Source organism: Polypterus senegalus, chromosome 8 (assembly GCF_016835505.1).
Source record: "Polypterus senegalus isolate Bchr_013 chromosome 8, ASM1683550v1, whole genome shotgun sequence".
In the NCBI taxonomy this organism is placed as follows: Eukaryota; Metazoa; Chordata; class Cladistia; order Polypteriformes; family Polypteridae; genus Polypterus; species Polypterus senegalus.
In genome coordinates, this window is record NC_053161.1 from 151,750,068 (window position 1) to 151,766,736 (window position 16,669).

The 16,669-nt window shown below is 38.8% G+C and overlaps 1 protein-coding gene across 1 annotated transcript in view; it reads left to right on the forward strand.

Annotated features, from left to right (window-relative positions):
- Positions 1 to 16,669, forward strand: part of LOC120534387 (gastrula zinc finger protein XlCGF26.1-like) — a 32,078-nt gene that overhangs the window by 3,557 nt on the left and 11,852 nt on the right. Inside the window, exon 2 of the mRNA XM_039761937.1 lies at positions 10,198 to 10,877. Coding sequence (XP_039617871.1) covers positions 10,244 to 10,877 — 634 coding nt within the window. The 5' untranslated portion in view covers positions 10,198 to 10,243. The remainder of the gene's footprint in view (positions 1 to 10,197; positions 10,878 to 16,669) is intronic.

The following is a 16,669-nucleotide window of genomic DNA, read 5'->3' on the forward strand; positions in this document are numbered from 1 at the left end:
TTTTTCCCCATTATCTCAAACCCTATCTTTTTGTTAAATGTGTTGTTACCATTTTGAGCATCTTTACGTTAAACTGTCGCATCTGCATAATAGAAGAGGCGAAAGATGTAACACGGCGACACAGACCTTGTGAAGTGCATTGTTCTGCAATATTTGTTTCTTAAAATCCGTCTGCTTTTAGCTTAGCTGCACTTTGGTGTGAACTTGTGTCCAGTCGCCTTTTTACCAAGAAGAGTCGGTGTGAAATAACACTGCAATTTCTAAAAGTTCAATTTTGATATAGAGGATGCCTGTTATCAAATATGATGTAATGTTAGACTTTCCTGAAGTGTTGCAGCCTTACAAGCAAATGGTTTGCAAATAAACCAAAATAGGAAAACAAAGGAAATTGCTAACCCAGTGTGGAGTGTTTGTTTCATGGCCACCCTGAAAGGTTAAGTTAAGGCAATGCAAAACTCAAAAAGTGAAAGTAAACACTGCCAGCCTTAAAGATGAAAACTGTTAAAAATGCCATGCAACAATGCTTGACAAGCTGGTTCTGGGATTTCAGACTAGGAATAAATAAATAGTAAGCTTCGTAACATGACATTTAACAACCCACAGGACATAACACGCCAGGCCAGGGTTCAAGTTTAGTCCTGAAGTGCCACAGTGGCTGCCGGTGTTTGTCCTGATTAATTACGAATCGATTCTTCCTCAAGCAACATTCCTGTGCTTCGCTTTCAATGCCTTGCTTGTTCAGTTTTCTGACCGCTTGCTTTTGTGGGCACTATACACACTAATGCGTTTTCATTTAAAAACACAAACATTTATCTACATTTTCGCCTTTCGTCCCCACTTCTCTGGGGTTTTTAACCCCTGAAAATGAGCAATTTTATAAACGTTCTGCAGAACTGAAGACTTTTGAAAATAAAGGCTCGGCATTTCAATGTAGATATGGGGGGAACGAATTGTTTACAAACGCTGACCCCATCGCACTCCGCTTGGTTTGTACTTCTTATATATCCCTCCCCTGATTGGATCCAGCTCATTACAACGTCTCATTCTCTGATTTCCCTTCATGGGGATTCAAGAAAGAAAGAAAAAAAATATTGCAACATAGCGGGCCCAGAAGAGTTACTTTCCTTGTCACATGTAGAGCTGCTTACAGGTATGCATCTAAATGGTATTTTGTACAGTTTGAATGCGGTATACATGCACTAAAGGCAGATAATTTTACTGGTGGCTACAACGTTGCAATACATCCTGTTGCCATTCAGTAAGGAGGGGCGCTGTCCGCAGTAGAATTAACACTAGAATTACCAGAGCCTACGAAAAAACTCGTAATTCCGTCCCACCTTAAATCGCTTCTTAAAATCGTTCACAGCTCTCCACCAGCGTCTTTTGTCATCTAAATGTGCTGATAAAAATCAGGCTGCAAGTAGCCGACTATTCCATCCCCCACCGACTTAGAACGTGCACAAACTTCTCCCAGCTCATGCCTTGATTGATTATCTGGGAGTGAAGTGGAGTTTTAGAGTGGAAATAATAGATCATTATTTGGAACACACGCATTTCACGTGTGTTCCGTTTCTACAGTAATCCGTGTAAACACATTTTTAAAACAGAAACGTTTTTCATATTGTAGTAGTAAATGACAAAATGTAAGCATAAACTATATAATGTATGAAGCCTGAAGTCCAAATATCAAACACTTCCACAAAAGGTACAAATATAATAGAACAAGTATGCTCTTATTCAAAAATATAACTGCAGAAAAAAGCCACCTTAGCATGCCATATTGACACATACGTACTACAGCTGCCACGATAGCGTAATGGTATCTGCCGCTGACTAGTATCCAAAAGGTCATGAGTTCGATCCCACATGGTTCAGTTTTGAGAAATAAACTGCTCTTATTCTTACTATTTTAGAATAAAACACGCATTTGATTTCAGTGTGTAACAGCCAGTAATTTATGATACTTGTAAAGGTTAGTTTTTTTATTCACTTTTCATTCTCAGTCGTGTTCAGGATCCATCCCTACCCCCCATCTGAGAATGCTGTTTTCACATAAAGATGCGCTGTAGCTCTGCAGCGTACTTGTGACTGCATTCTCGTACCAATGCTTGCGAACTGAAGTGCCTGCGTGCACTATTCGTGGCATTACACGTCTATTTTTTTGAGCATGCCCGTGTCGCTCAAACACAGGAACATATGTTGGTGTACAAGAATAAAAAACAAGTGCACTTTTATTCTAGACTATAAGTGAAGAAAAAATAAAGCAAGTTACAGTAGGCGGTTGATACGACAGCTTGCGTGGTGCAATGCTAAGAACTGCTGATTTCCGATCCGTGCTATATAAAATCATTACATTCAAATATTAACAATTTCCACACACCCTTCCTACATTTATGACACGTGTACTTGTTGCAGTGTACACATCTCTCTGTGCTTTGGTTCCTATTACACTGAATGAGCACCTGACATTGTACTTTCTTCCCTATATAAATCACATTTGAGTATAGCGCGTCTCCAAATAAATCACATTTGAGTTATAGCGCGTCTTTATGTGAAAACATCATTGTCAGATTTGGGGGGGGGGGTTTGGATCGTGAACGCGACTGAGAGAATGGAACTGAATAAAAAAAAAAAAGACTGAAATCAAATGTATGTTTTTATTCTAAAATAGTTAAGTACATGCAATATGATTTGAAAGCGAACAGCGTCAGATCGGGCGCATATTCAAACCCGATCTGACGCTGTTCGTTTTCAAATAATATTGAATATAATCGCACTAGATGATGTTTTTACATATATTGTCTCTTTCATTCATCTTGCGGTTTGTAATCAGTGACCGCGTGTTTTTTCCCCGATCTTGCCAGTTCGCACATGTTGCTGTATGGTGCTGTTTCTTTTGTACTCCAGGACAGAATAGTACAGAGCAGTAAGTTCAGCGCAATATGCAGTCAGACAGACAAACAGGCAGAGAAGGCACTAGATATATAAATTAACAGGGAAGGCACTGTATAATAGATATATAAAAAACAGCTAAGGGGATAGATATATAGATAGGTAGGAAGGAAAGGCACTATATGATAGGCAGACAGGGAAGCTCCTATATAATAATAAAATTACTGTTATTACTATGTAGATAGACAGGGAGTTCAGGAACATATATTGGTGTAAAAGTATAACAAAAGTGCACTTTTATTCAAGTGCACTTTTTCCATCGCCTTTTCCTGTAAGAAGCAGTGTACACACTTCTCTCTATGCTGTGGTTTCTATTACACACCTGAAAGAAAGAGACAATATATGTGAAAATATAATCGCACTAATGCAATATTATTTGAAAGCGAACAGCGTCAGATCGGTGTGAATTTATGCAGGAACTGGAAATTCTCTGATCGCGGACCTTCCCCAGGGAAGAAAGTACAGTGTCAGGTGCTCATTCAGTGTAATAGAAACCATAGCACAGAGAGGTGTGTACACGGCAACAAGTACATGTGTCGTAAATGTAGGAAGGACGGTCCTTGGGTGTGTGGGAACTGTTAATATTTGAATGTGATGATTTTATATAGCACGGAATGAAAATCTGCACTTCTTAGCATTGCACCATGCAAGCTGTCGTATCAATCGCCTACTGTAACTTGCTTTCTTTTTTCTTCGGTTATACAGGTAGTTTTGAATAAAAGTGCACTTGTTTTGTTTGCGAAATGAAGTGTCTGCGTGCACTTTTCGTGGCATTACACGTGTATTTTTTGAGCAGTATAAAAAGTATTGAAAAGTATAACAAAACAACGGGCAGATGGGGAGTGTCTGATGATTGCATATAGCGCCGAACTTACTGCTCTTTACTATTCTCTCCTCTGCGTGCCCTGGAGTACAAAAGAAACAGAATACAGACGCGCTATAGCTCTGTGCTGTACCACGATGCATACTAACGCCCCCACCCGGTTCTGACACACAGGCGCTGGCGAAGCTGCCTTCTTCGTATCTCACCGTCACTTGATTTTCTTTTTATTCAGTTTTATTGAGTGTTCCTGCCAGTCCCGCATGTTGCTGTATGCTGGATATGTTCATATGTATTGTCTCTTTCTTTCAGGTGTGTAATAGAAACCACAGCATAGAGAGAAGTGTGTACACTGCTTCTTACAGGAAAAGGCGATGGAAAAAGTGCACTTGAATAAAAGTGCACTTTTGTTATACTTTTACACCAATATATGTTCCTGTGTTTGAGCGACACGGGCAGATGGGGAGTGTCTGATGATTGCATATAGCGCGAAGTTGGTCTTTACCATTCTTTCCTCTGCATGTCCTGGAGTGCAAAAGAAAAGCATACAGCAACATGCGGGGACTGGCAGGAACACTCAATAAAACTGAATAAAAAGAAAAGCAAGTGACGGTGAGATACGAAGAAGGCAGCTTCGCCAGCGTTGTGTGTCAGAACTGGGGAGGTGGGGGGCGTTAGTATGCATCGTGGTACACTGCAGAGCTATAAAGCGTCTTTAGTGAAAACAGCCGTGTCAGATGGGGTTGTATGGATTGATTCTGAACGCGACTGAGAGAGTGAAAAGTGAATAAAAAAAAAAAAGCTAACCTTTACAAAGATCATAAATTGCACCGGCTGTTACACACTGAAATCAAATGTATGTTTTTATTCTAAAACAGTAAGACTAAGAGCAGTTTACTTCTCAAAACGGAGGGGCGCAAGATCGAACCCGTGACCCTTTGATTCCCAAGCGGGGGCTGAATCTATTGAACCACGGAGTCAGTTATAGTAAACTGGTGTCAATGTCGCATGTTAAGGCGGCTTTTTGTTTCTGCAGTTATATGTTTGAATAAAAGTGCAATTGTGTTATTCTTGTGAAAATGTTTCTTTGCTATTTGGACTTCAGGCTTCATACATTATATAGTTTATGCCTACATTTTGTCATCTACTACTAGAATATAAAAAAGTTTCTGTTTTAACAATGTGTTGACACAGATTACTGTAGAAACGGAACAGACATGAAATGCGTGTGTTCCAAACAACGATCTATTATTTCACTCTAAAACTCCACTTCACTCCCAGATACTCAATCAAGGCATGAGCTGAGAGAAGTTCGTGCACGTTCTAAATTGGTGGGGGATGGAATAGCCGGCTGCTCTTTATCAGCACATTTAGAAGACAAAGGGCTGGCGGAGAGGTGTGAAGGGATTTAAGAAGCAGTTTAAGGTGGGACGGAATTACGAGTTTTTTCGTAGGCTCTGGTAATTCTAGTGTTAAGACGCTTCTCAAAGGGTGCAGAATGCAGGCGATCTCCCAAGAATACATGACAGATACATGAATGCATACATTTTATTTAATTTAATTATAATATATATAAAGTATTAGTTTTACAGCTGTGATTAGTGCATTAAGGTGCTGTCGCACCTTAAATAATGTCTTTTCTAAGCTGTATACGCACTATCAGAACCCTGTGTACGTTGGTACTTTTAAATTTGCATAAAGCGAAGAGGGAATTTGATTGCCCTGGTGCTCCGAGTGTTTCACCACACAGTTTGCCCCGATTTGCTCCGTCCCTATCATATGCGTTCCTCTCATCCCAGTGTGGAAATGGATCGTTTTGTGACCAGAAATTTGTTTTTGTTTAAAAACTCTATTTTTAAATGAAAGCGTGAATAGTTTTAAACCGAGTCAATGCTTTCAAGCTTGTTTAATGACCGTGCCCTGTGCATATTTGAGATAGGAAACATTATTTTATTCATTGTCCTATATAGCAGTGGTTCCCAACCTTTTTTCTCTCCCGTAACCCTTGATTAGGCTGAGTAGCCCCTTATCTTTATTACCCCCACCCATCCCTCAATTTTTTTTTCTTTTAATTTCTTAGGTTAGCTATAATCCAATCACTCAAATTAACTTACTGACATTTTATAGGCTTTTTTGACTTTACCTTTTACAGTTTATTTCATTTTTTATAATAGCAGCCTAACATAAGGTAAAAACAAATATAAAAACAGCTAGAACGCTGCACCCTGGTCCCCTTGCTCTTGTTTCAAAGTACTTGCAGCTGCCGATTCAGCAGGTTTAATTTCAATGCTAACTGCTGCTCTCTTAAGTGTTCCATTTTTCAACCACTTATCCATTTTGGGGCACAAAACAATAATAATAAAGTCTAAATAAATAGCTAAACACTTCAATTTGAGCTCTCATAAAAAAATAAACTGTCACTGTGATTGAAAGCGGTCCATCAATTTTGTGGTTGATTGGGTGTCAAGTGAGGAACGTGCACTAAGAGGCCTAGACACCTGTGCCATCGAGTGATATGACTAGTGGTGGGCAGCTCTAGTGATAACTTTCAGATAAGGCTCTCTTTGTAAACCAAAACTCTCTAACTTTGCTTGTGTTTTTATTTTAACAACTTTTTTTTGGTGATTTCCGCCATTACCAACATTATTTTCGCGTACCTCCCAACCGGTCCGCCGCTTGCCACAGGTTGGGAAAGTTGCTTTACAGTCTCATGGTGTTCATTGCAGTTTGTTTTACAGTATTTAGCGAAGTCAAATTCTTAGTTACAGTATTTGTATTTATTTTGGCAGTTTTAAATTATTTTTTTTCCCCTCTGTTAAAGAAAACCTCACACACAAACACATTCATATCATTTATATATTCAGCATTATCTAACCCTAGTATAAGGAACCTTTTAAGATATGAGTAGCATGGATTTGTATTTTAATAAATAATTATTTCAACATCTCCTTCTGATTGTTCTTACCTGTGGCGATTGCACTTGTTGTTCAGAACTTCATCTGAAGAATCAGTAAGGTCACAAGTCAAGTCTAATTATTCATCACCTCTGTAACAGTAGTAGTCTGGACATATCCTCAGTCTTAATCAGCTCCATTCTCTGTTTTTTAACTGCTCCTTGTTTTATTAAGTAGCTTCTTATGATATGCAAATCACAAAGGAGCCATCACCTCTTCAAACATACCTGTGTGTTCATTATCTGTTTAGATAAAATATTTGGAAATAAATGGAAGAGTTAAAAGTGAAGGATTACTAATCTCCTCCAGGATACATGTGGACTTTTGTAAATCAACGTGAAGGTACCAGCTAAAAATACAATTCCAGTAATGCCGCACTGCACGATAAAGTGCAGTGAATCCACTTGACTTGAGCATTCCTAGTTTTCATCGTCTTTCTCTGTCTCTGTTTAGCATTCGTTTGCTTGGAGGTTGATATGCTTGCTGCTTCCTGAACAGCTCTTCTTTTCTGCACCCTAGAGGCCCGCTTATTCTCTTCTTCCGTCGTCATCTTTTCATGTTAAAACCGATTAAGTCAGTTTTTGTGTTGCAATTACTTAGTACATTTTCCTTAATTTTTCACTTTAGCTTGTACTTAAGTCTTCAATCTGCCTTAAGAATGATTTAAGATATAAAGAGGTAAGGGAAGTAACTGCGAAGGTGGTAGGGAGGAGAATGGCGCCCGTACACATGTGCCGCACAGCCATCCTGCTGCATGCTGCTGAGAGTTGATTCTACAATAAAATCTCTCTTATGAAAAGAAAAAAAAAAAATCTCTGGAGGGAATGAGACGTGATCTTCTTGGAAGACACTTTGATGTCATGCGAGATGAGGTAGTGAGGCAAAAGGACAACTGCTGTACAGGCTTTTAAATGATCGACATGCAGTGCGACAAGCAGAACACGCAGCATGACAGCAGCTGGTCAGACTGCATCTCCTTAGCGTGTGTTCAGCCCCCCTCGACTTCATTACTCAAGCAGCATTATACGTCCCGCAGGAAAGAGATTTAACCACGTCCGGCTCTGGAAATAAAGGACAAAGAGTAGATGACAAAATAGAATGTTGTAAAGAATTCAAAAATTTTGGCGCAGTACAAATGCAGAGCAGGCTAGAGGTAATGGAAGTACGAAAATTCCAAAGTCTCAAAATAAGGATAGGAAAGATCAGATTAGCGCAAAGAAACGGAAATTATTACTCTGTGAAATAGCGGAACAGCGAAAAGAGATTGAATATATAGGGTGGTCCAGATCTAATTATGCAATTTTCATTACGCTATAACTTAAGTTTATTACATAGAAAATCACCCGAAAAATACCAGACCATCGAAGTGTGCGAACTGACGACATGAAGAATCATCTTTGAGCCGAACTTGCAATTATCCCGGCATAAATCAAAGTCATCCAGCCGATCTGGATCTGCATAATTAAATCTGGACCACCCTGTATTGTTCGGAATTAAACTTTAAGTGTGAGACTTGTAGATTGTCTAATTCGTGTTGCCAGCGAGAATTTAAAGATTCCAAAAACATTTTTGCGGTATGAAGTCCTGTGAGACGGAGACTTTTAACATCAGATTCTTTCAAGTCACGCCATACTTACAACTATTTTCAAACAAGACCACGGTCATCTAACCTCAATCGTGCAAATGCTTTTGTGAGACACACTTCCTGTGCTCTCAGCTCTTATAAATTTTATCCGGACAATAATTTTATACATTCTAGATGACACGTCAACGACAAAGCAAAGAAGAAAGAGCAGGGACAAACATTCAAAACTATATCTATATTCACTCACAGGCAGTTATAAATTGCATTGTCACAATGTAAGTCCAAACACAGAAACAAAATTCAATGCGATCTTGAAGAAAAGTTAATTCCAAATATTATTTTAAGAAAAGTTTTAAAGTCAATCATTACCCAACCAGCTATATCCTAACTACAGGGTCACAAGGGGGTCAGCTGGAGCCAATCCCAGCCAGCACAGGATGCAAGGCAGGAACAAATCCCCGGGCAGGGCGTCAGCCCACCACAGGGCGCACACAATAGGGACAATTTAGGATTGCCAATGCACCTAACCTGCATGTCTTTGAATGGTGGGTGGAAACCGGAGCACCCAGAGGAAACCCACGCAGACATGGGGAGAACATGCAAACTCCATGCAGGGAGGACGTGGGAAGCAAACCCAGGTCTCCTTACTGCGAGGCAGCAGCGTTACCACTGCGCCACCGTGCTGCCATAGTTTTAAAGTAAAAGTGAAAATAATGCATATGTAATAATTCCCATGAAAATAACAATCTCTTTAAGTTATATATCCGGTAAACCAAACCCAGGGGTGGGTGAGCGTAGCGAGCAGGGGGCAAAGCCCCCTAATAAAATAAAAAGAATAATCTTGGAGGTCTATCATTACCCTGAAAGTGTATAGTAGATGTCATGTAGTATATGTGTACCAAATTTCAGGTCAATAAGTCAAACGGTTTACGAACTACAGGTGATTTAAAATCCTGGACAGACAAACAGACAGCCACAATAGCGTATTATATATAAATAAGATATACATAGCAAAGTTTAAAGTGTTGGGGCTTAACACATGTTCAAGGCATCATGCCTGCCTTATGGTGATAACTGACCACACAGAGTTGTAAGAACTGCTATTTGTGCATATGGTGTAGTGCAGCGTATGTAAAAGAGTCCACCATTTCATTTAAAGTGAGTGAAAGAAAAGGTGAAACATGTACAGTGGTACCTCGGTATACGTCCTTAATCCGTTCCAGATTCTTTGACTTATACCAAACAGGGCGTATACAAAACAAATTTTTCCCATAAGAAATAAAGGGAAAACGATTAATCCGTTCCCATGGAAAAAAAATCCTATTGTTATTGGCATATTATACATTGATGGGGTTGTATAAAATAATTTAAACACTGCTTAATACTGAAATACATAAATACAAAAGCAATTAGATGAAATAAATGAAAACCTCACTTTACTTTTTAATAACATCTTTGTTTTTCACAATCGTAAATACTGTCATTCTCGGCATACGGTATGCAGTAGCCGTATCCTGGATATGCATGCCACCTTCATACTTTTCAACAATCAATTCAAATTTACACGAAAAGACACAAAATCATGTGAAAATTCACATAGAGTTATAGCACGGGGTTGTTCGCTCAATGCTAGCAACTGGTGTACTGACACTCGTGGGCAATTGTGGATTTGTCTCGAGAGAGGTAAACGAGGGTAGCGCGCAGCGTTCTAGCATGCGAGTCGTATTTCAAACAAAGGTCGTATACCAAACAAAATGTTTTACGTCCAAACAGGACATATACCAAGTTAGACTTATTCCAAAGCAGAGGTATACCGAGGTGCCACTGTATGTGTTTTCCTCTTCATGGTGTACTTTTGAATGCATTCTGCCTTCTTCTCTCTACAGCTCAAGAAACAGAGCTGCCAATACCAGTAATCAAAAGAGGCATGAAATGGAGGAGAAGGTGCATACAAGTGGAGGGGGGATTTCTGAAGAGGGAAGTAAGGACAAGAAAGAGGAGATTCCCACACTACCTGCAGGGGATTTTTTCACCAGTCCCACAGAGGAAAAAAACATCAACATTAAGCAAGAGGTCTGTGAATGGGAAACTGTTTACCAACAGCAGCAGAGGCCCAGTGTTAAGGAGGAGGATTGTGAATGGGAGATAACGGGCATTAAAAAAGAGACTGACACACAACACTATGAAATTATTAGCAGTGTCAAGAAAGAAGACCTTAAATCCGAGCAGGACTTGCAGTATATCTGTGCAAATGAAGAGGTGACTGGACTAGGTCTTACTCCAGATAAGAACTTCTCCTTACAGGATCATTTGACACCTGTGAAGTCTGAATCATTACAGTCTGACAGGAAGGAAATGGAAGATGCATCAGGTTCTGAACAGAACATCTTACGGGATCATTTGACACAGGTGAAGTCAGAATCATTACAGTCTGACAGGAAGGAAATGGAGGATGCATCAGGTTCTGAACAGAACATCTTATGGGATCATTTGACACAGGTGAAGTCAGAATCATTACAGTCTGACAGGATGAAAATGGAGGAAGCATCTGAACATTCCGAAGGAGGTAGGTGTTTAATATCTCATTGGAATTGTCTTTCAGCTTCTTGTGCTCTAGTAAAATAATCAAAGAGCTTCTGTCAGCAGACATGACGGGTGTCGACTAGAGGGTGGACACGCCAGAGAGAAGCAGAAAGAATTGGGATCAAAATACAGATGAGATTTGGAAAGTTAAAAGACCTATCGGAGAATCTGTTATCAAAAACAAACATTCAAAACCTCTACTAAGAAAAAAAAATAAATAAAATTGCAAATAGGTCCTACGAACACTTACACTTGTTAGTACAAACTAAGACCCCATCCGCGCTACCACAATTTCATTTTAAAAACTTAAAAAAACTGCAAAGTATGATATCGCTCAAAGCAGCCAATTGCATTCATTGCCACATTGCACTGCTTACAATATGTGTTGCACTGGTGCTTCCTTTTCAATTGTCTGTTGCTGCATACAACACAGTCAGGTTTGTATTTTCTCACATGTATTGTTAGTGTGCACTGTAGAGAGACAAGTCACCCATTTGACATCGTGCCATGCTACTGCCACCAAGTTTTCTGCCCACATGAAAACCGGATTGTCCCCACTTTTCATCTTCAGCCTGTCTGGCTTCAACTGTGAAGGCCTGTGTCTCCTGTTCACCCTCACTGTGCCATTGGCTCCAATTCCCCTGCTCTGTATTTCCATGAACAATTCTGGTGATGTATAAAAATTGTCCATGTACACAATATGACCCAAATGTTCATAGCCCTGAAGCAGCTCCAGCACAACCTAACTTGTCAAGGGGCAATTCTGTCTTTGAAAGGAATACTTTCCTGTATATGTGATTACTTTCAGGCAGAAACTCGTGTTTGCTTCTGCCACTACGAAATCCTTTATGCCATGCTTTGTGGGCTTGTCTGGCATATACTGGCGGAAATAAAGGCATCCTTTGTATTTTATCATAGATTCATCCACAGACAAATCTGTTGTTGACTTCATTTAAATTAATCCTCCATGTTCATTACAAAATGGTAAAACATATTATAACTTAAATTATCCATTGAAAATAAACTATTTAAACTGTCATCCCTTATCACCTTATTTTTTTAGTGATGGGATTTTTGTTTAGCATGTCTAATGTTGCTGCATTCTTAGTTACACTGTTGTTTAAATGAATCTGATGTTCATTACAAAGTGACAAAATCTTAAAGCTATATTGTCTATTTTAAAATGAGAATTTAATATCAGATTTAAATAACTACACCACCTATCCCCATTGCTCTTTGTTTGTCAAAGATATAGTACTACAAATAGGTTTGAAAAGATGTTCTTTAATGTTAAAGTCAGTTATGAAATGGGCCAGTTCTAAGTCTGTAAACCTCTAAACCCAAGGTAATGCAGAGATGTGACATTTTTTTTCTTATACATAACTATGAACACTTCATGACCACCTTGGATTAACCATGGTTATCCATCCCGTCCTCCTGTTCTGGAGCTTTTAAAGCATCAGCACAAAGAATGAATGCTGTTACTGATTATTTGGCTGACACCTCTGTCCAAGGGATACAATATTTTAAGAGTTAGAATTATTTACATTTCTTTTGCTTTTCCAATTAGTGCACTGACAGGTAAAGTGACTTGTTCATGACAACACCGTGTAAATAGTGGGATCTTGATCCATAAACTCATGATTTCAGGTTCAAAGCCTTAACCACTGCGCCACTATGCCTTCCTAGAAAGAAGGGTATTGTTATTTTTAGTACAAGTCATGTATGTGTGTGTGTGTATATGTATCTGTACAGTTAGGTCCATAAATATTTGGACAGAGACAATTCTTTTCTAATTTTGGTTCTGTACATTACCACAATGAATTTTTAAATGAAACAACTCAAGTGCAGTTGAAGTGCAGACTTTCAGCTTTAACTCAGTGGGGTGAACAAAAAGATTGCATAAAAATGTGAGGCAACTAAAGCATTTTTTTAACACAATCGCTTAATTTCAGGGGCTAAAAATCTATCTATAAAATATAGATAGTGTATATATAGATAGTAAAATATAGTAAATGTAAAGTTTTACACAATGGAAGTAAAAATGTTCGATTTGAATACAAAATCGAAGATGTGAAATTTGAAAGTAAACCTTATGAGAAAGATTTAGGAGTTGTAGTGGACTTGATACTATCAACTTCCCTATTGTGTTCTTGTGTTCAGAAGCCATTAACACTAGAATTACCAGAGCCTACAAAAAAACTCGTAAATCCGTCCCACCTTAAATTGCTTCTAAATCCTTCACACCTCTCCAGCGTCCTTTGTCCTCTAAATGTGCTGATAAAGAGAAGGTAGAAGCAGCCGCTATTCCATCCCCACACCAATTTAGAACGTGCACGAACTTCTCTCAGCTCATGCCTTGATTGAGTATCTGGGAGTGAAGTGAAGTTTTAGAGTGGAAATAATAGATCGTTATTTGGAACACACGCATTTCATGTCTGTTCCGTTTCTACAGTAATCTGTGTAAACACATTGTTAAAACAAACGTTTTTTATATTCTAGTAGTAGATGACAAAATGTAGGCATAAACTATATAATGTATGAAGCCTGAAGTCCAGATATCAAAGAAACATTTTCACAAAAGGTACAAATATAACACAACAGTTGCGCTTTTATTCAAAAATATAACCGCAGAAACCAAAAGCCGCCTTAACATGCAACATTGACACCCATTTGTTATGATTGCCTCCGTGGCGCAATAGATTCAGCTGCCGACTGGGAACCAAAGGGTCGCGAGTTTGAACCTGCACTACTCCCTTTTGAGAAGTAAACTGCTCTTGGTCTTACTATTTTAGAATAAAAGCATACATTTGATTTCAGTCTGTAACAGCCGTGTAATTTATGATCCTTGTAAAGGTTAGCTTTTTTTTTTTTTTTAATTCACTTTTCATTCTCTGTCGCGTTCAGAATCAATCCATACAACCCCATCTGACACAGCTGCTTTCACATAAAGACGCGCTATAGCTCTGCAGTGTACTTGTGACTGCATTCTCGTACCAATGTTTGCGAAATGAAGTGTCTGTGTGCACTTTTCGTGGCATTACACGTGTATTTCTTGAGCATGCTCAATCACAGGAACATATGCTGGTGTAAAAGTATAACAAAACAAGTGCACTTTTATTCAAGACTACCTGTATAACTGAAGAAAAAAGAAAGCAAGTTACAGTAGGTGACTGATATGACATGTACACACCTCTCTATGCTCTGGTTTCTATTACACACCTGAAAGAAAGAGACAATTATATGTGAAAACATCATCGCACTAATGCAATATCATTTGAAAATGAACAGCATCAGATCGCATGTGAATTTATGCAGGAACTGGAAATTCTCTGATGTGGGACCTTCCCCCAGGGAAGAAAGTACAGTGTCAGGTGCTCATTCAGTGTAATAGGAACCATAGCACAGAGAGGTGTGTGCACTGCAACAAGTACACGTGTCATAAATATAGGAAGGATGGTCCTTGGGTGTGTGGGAACTGTTAATATTTGAATGTGATGATTTTATATAGCACGGAATTGAAATCGGCACTTCTTGGCATTGCACCATGCAAGCTGTCGTATCAGTCGCCTACTGTAACTTGCTTTCTTTTTTCTTCGGTTATGCAGGTAGTCTTGAATAAAAGTGCACTTGTTTTGTTATACTTTTACACCAACATATGTTCCTGTGATTGAGCATGCTCAAGAAATACGCGTGTAATGCCACGAAAAGTGCACGCAGACACTTCATTTCGCAAACATCGGTACGAGAATGCAGTCACAAGTACACTGCAGAGCTATAGCGCGTCTTTATGTGAAAGCAGCTGTGTCAGATGGGGTTGTATGGATTGATTCTGAACGCGACTGACAGAATGAAAAGTGAATTAAAAAAAAAAAACAAAGCTAACCTTTATAAGGATCATAAATTACACCGGCTGTTACAGACTGAAATCAAATGTATGCTTTTATTCTAAAATAGTAAGACCAAGAGCAGTTTACTTCTCAAAAGGGAGTAGTGCAGGTTCGAACTAGCGACCCTTTGGTTCCCAGTCGGCAGCTGAATCTATTGCGCCACGGAGGCAATCATAACAAACGGGTGTCAATGTTGCATGTTAAGGTGGCTTTTGGTTTCTGCAGTTTTATTTTTGAATAAAAGCGCAACTGTTGTGTTATATTTGTACCTTTTGTGAAAATGTTTCTTTGATATCTGGACTTCAGGCTTCATACATTATATAGATTATGCCTACATTTTGTCATCTACTACTAGAATATAAAAAAACGTTTCTGTTTTAACAATGTGTTTACACAGATTACTGTAGAAACGGAACAGACATGAAATGCGTGTGTTCCAAATAACGATCTATTATTTCCACTCTAAAACTTCACTTCACTCCCAGATACTCAATCAAGGCATGAGCTGAGAGAAGTTCGTGCACGTTCTAAATTGGTGGGGGGATGGAATAGCCGGCTGCTTCTACCTTCTCTTTATCAGCACATTTAGAGGACAAAGGACGCTGGCGGAGAGGTGTGAAGGGATTTAAGATGCGATATAAGGTGAGACGGATTTACGAGTTTTTTCGTAGGCTCTGGTAATTCTAGTGTTAGGCTACCAATGTCAGGTTATATAGCACCCTGATGTGTGGAGTGCAAGTCCAAGGAGGTTCTGCTCAAGCTTTATAAAGCACTGCTGAGGCCTCATCTGGAGTACTAACATAATTGAGAATTTTTTATAAAATTTGGCACAGTAGCCATTAGGGCCTGCTGCTTTCCCACTCTGACGTGAATTTATAGCATCTAGTAATTTTGATAGTGCCAGAGATTTATTCAAGTACTCTGCCCTGAAAGTATTTAGTTGTGGTATCTGTTATGCATCCAAAAATGCATTAGGTTCTGTCTTGTCTTTAAACTGAGTAGAATATAAGAACTTATAGTATTCTTTTAATGTGTGCATATTTTTATGGTTAATGATCTTGTCCTTTGTTTGTGTTGGTAGTTACTGGTATTGCATTGCAAACTTCCTGTTTGTTGATTTATTGAGTCAAGATCTTATTAGCTTTCTGTCCGTGTTCATAGTAATGATTTCATGATTTAAAAGCGAGTTGTTCCGTTTCTTTAGTTGTCAAGAGGTTGAGTTCTGAATGCAAACCCTTTCTTTTACTATAAAGTGCCTCAATTGGACACCTGGCATGTTCTTGATCTATTTTGGTAATTTCACTGATTAGCTCTGATACCTTCTTGGTTTCCAATTTATTTTTGTGGGAAAGATACGAGATGATCTGTCCTCTTAAGACGGCGTTCAGAGTTTTCAAAAGTATTCCTGCAAAGACAATTTGTCTCTAAAAAAAAAAAATAAATAAATAAAAAATAACAGTTGCTTGGATATAAATTCTGTACAGTTCTTGACTGCTAATAAAAGTGGGTTAAGATGCCAGCTGCAAGGTGAGTATGTGGGGCATAATGATTTGAGCTCCATGATCAAAGGGGCGTGGTCAGAGAAAAAGATAGTGTCATACTTACAAGATTCAATCTTGGGCAAGAAATTGTTCTATACAAAGAAATAATCAGTTCTTGAGTAGCAATGATGCACTGGTGAGTAGAAGGAATATGCTCTTGAGTTTGGGTTTAGAAATCTGCAGGGGTCTGATAAGTTGTGATCAGTTAACAAACAAATTTTTTGCAATTTTAGATGTCATCACCCTTGTGGCAGGAGACCTATCAAAGTCTGTATTTAAAACACAATTAAAGTCCCCAGCCCTTACAATTTTATGAGTGTTCACATTGGGAATGAATGCAAATA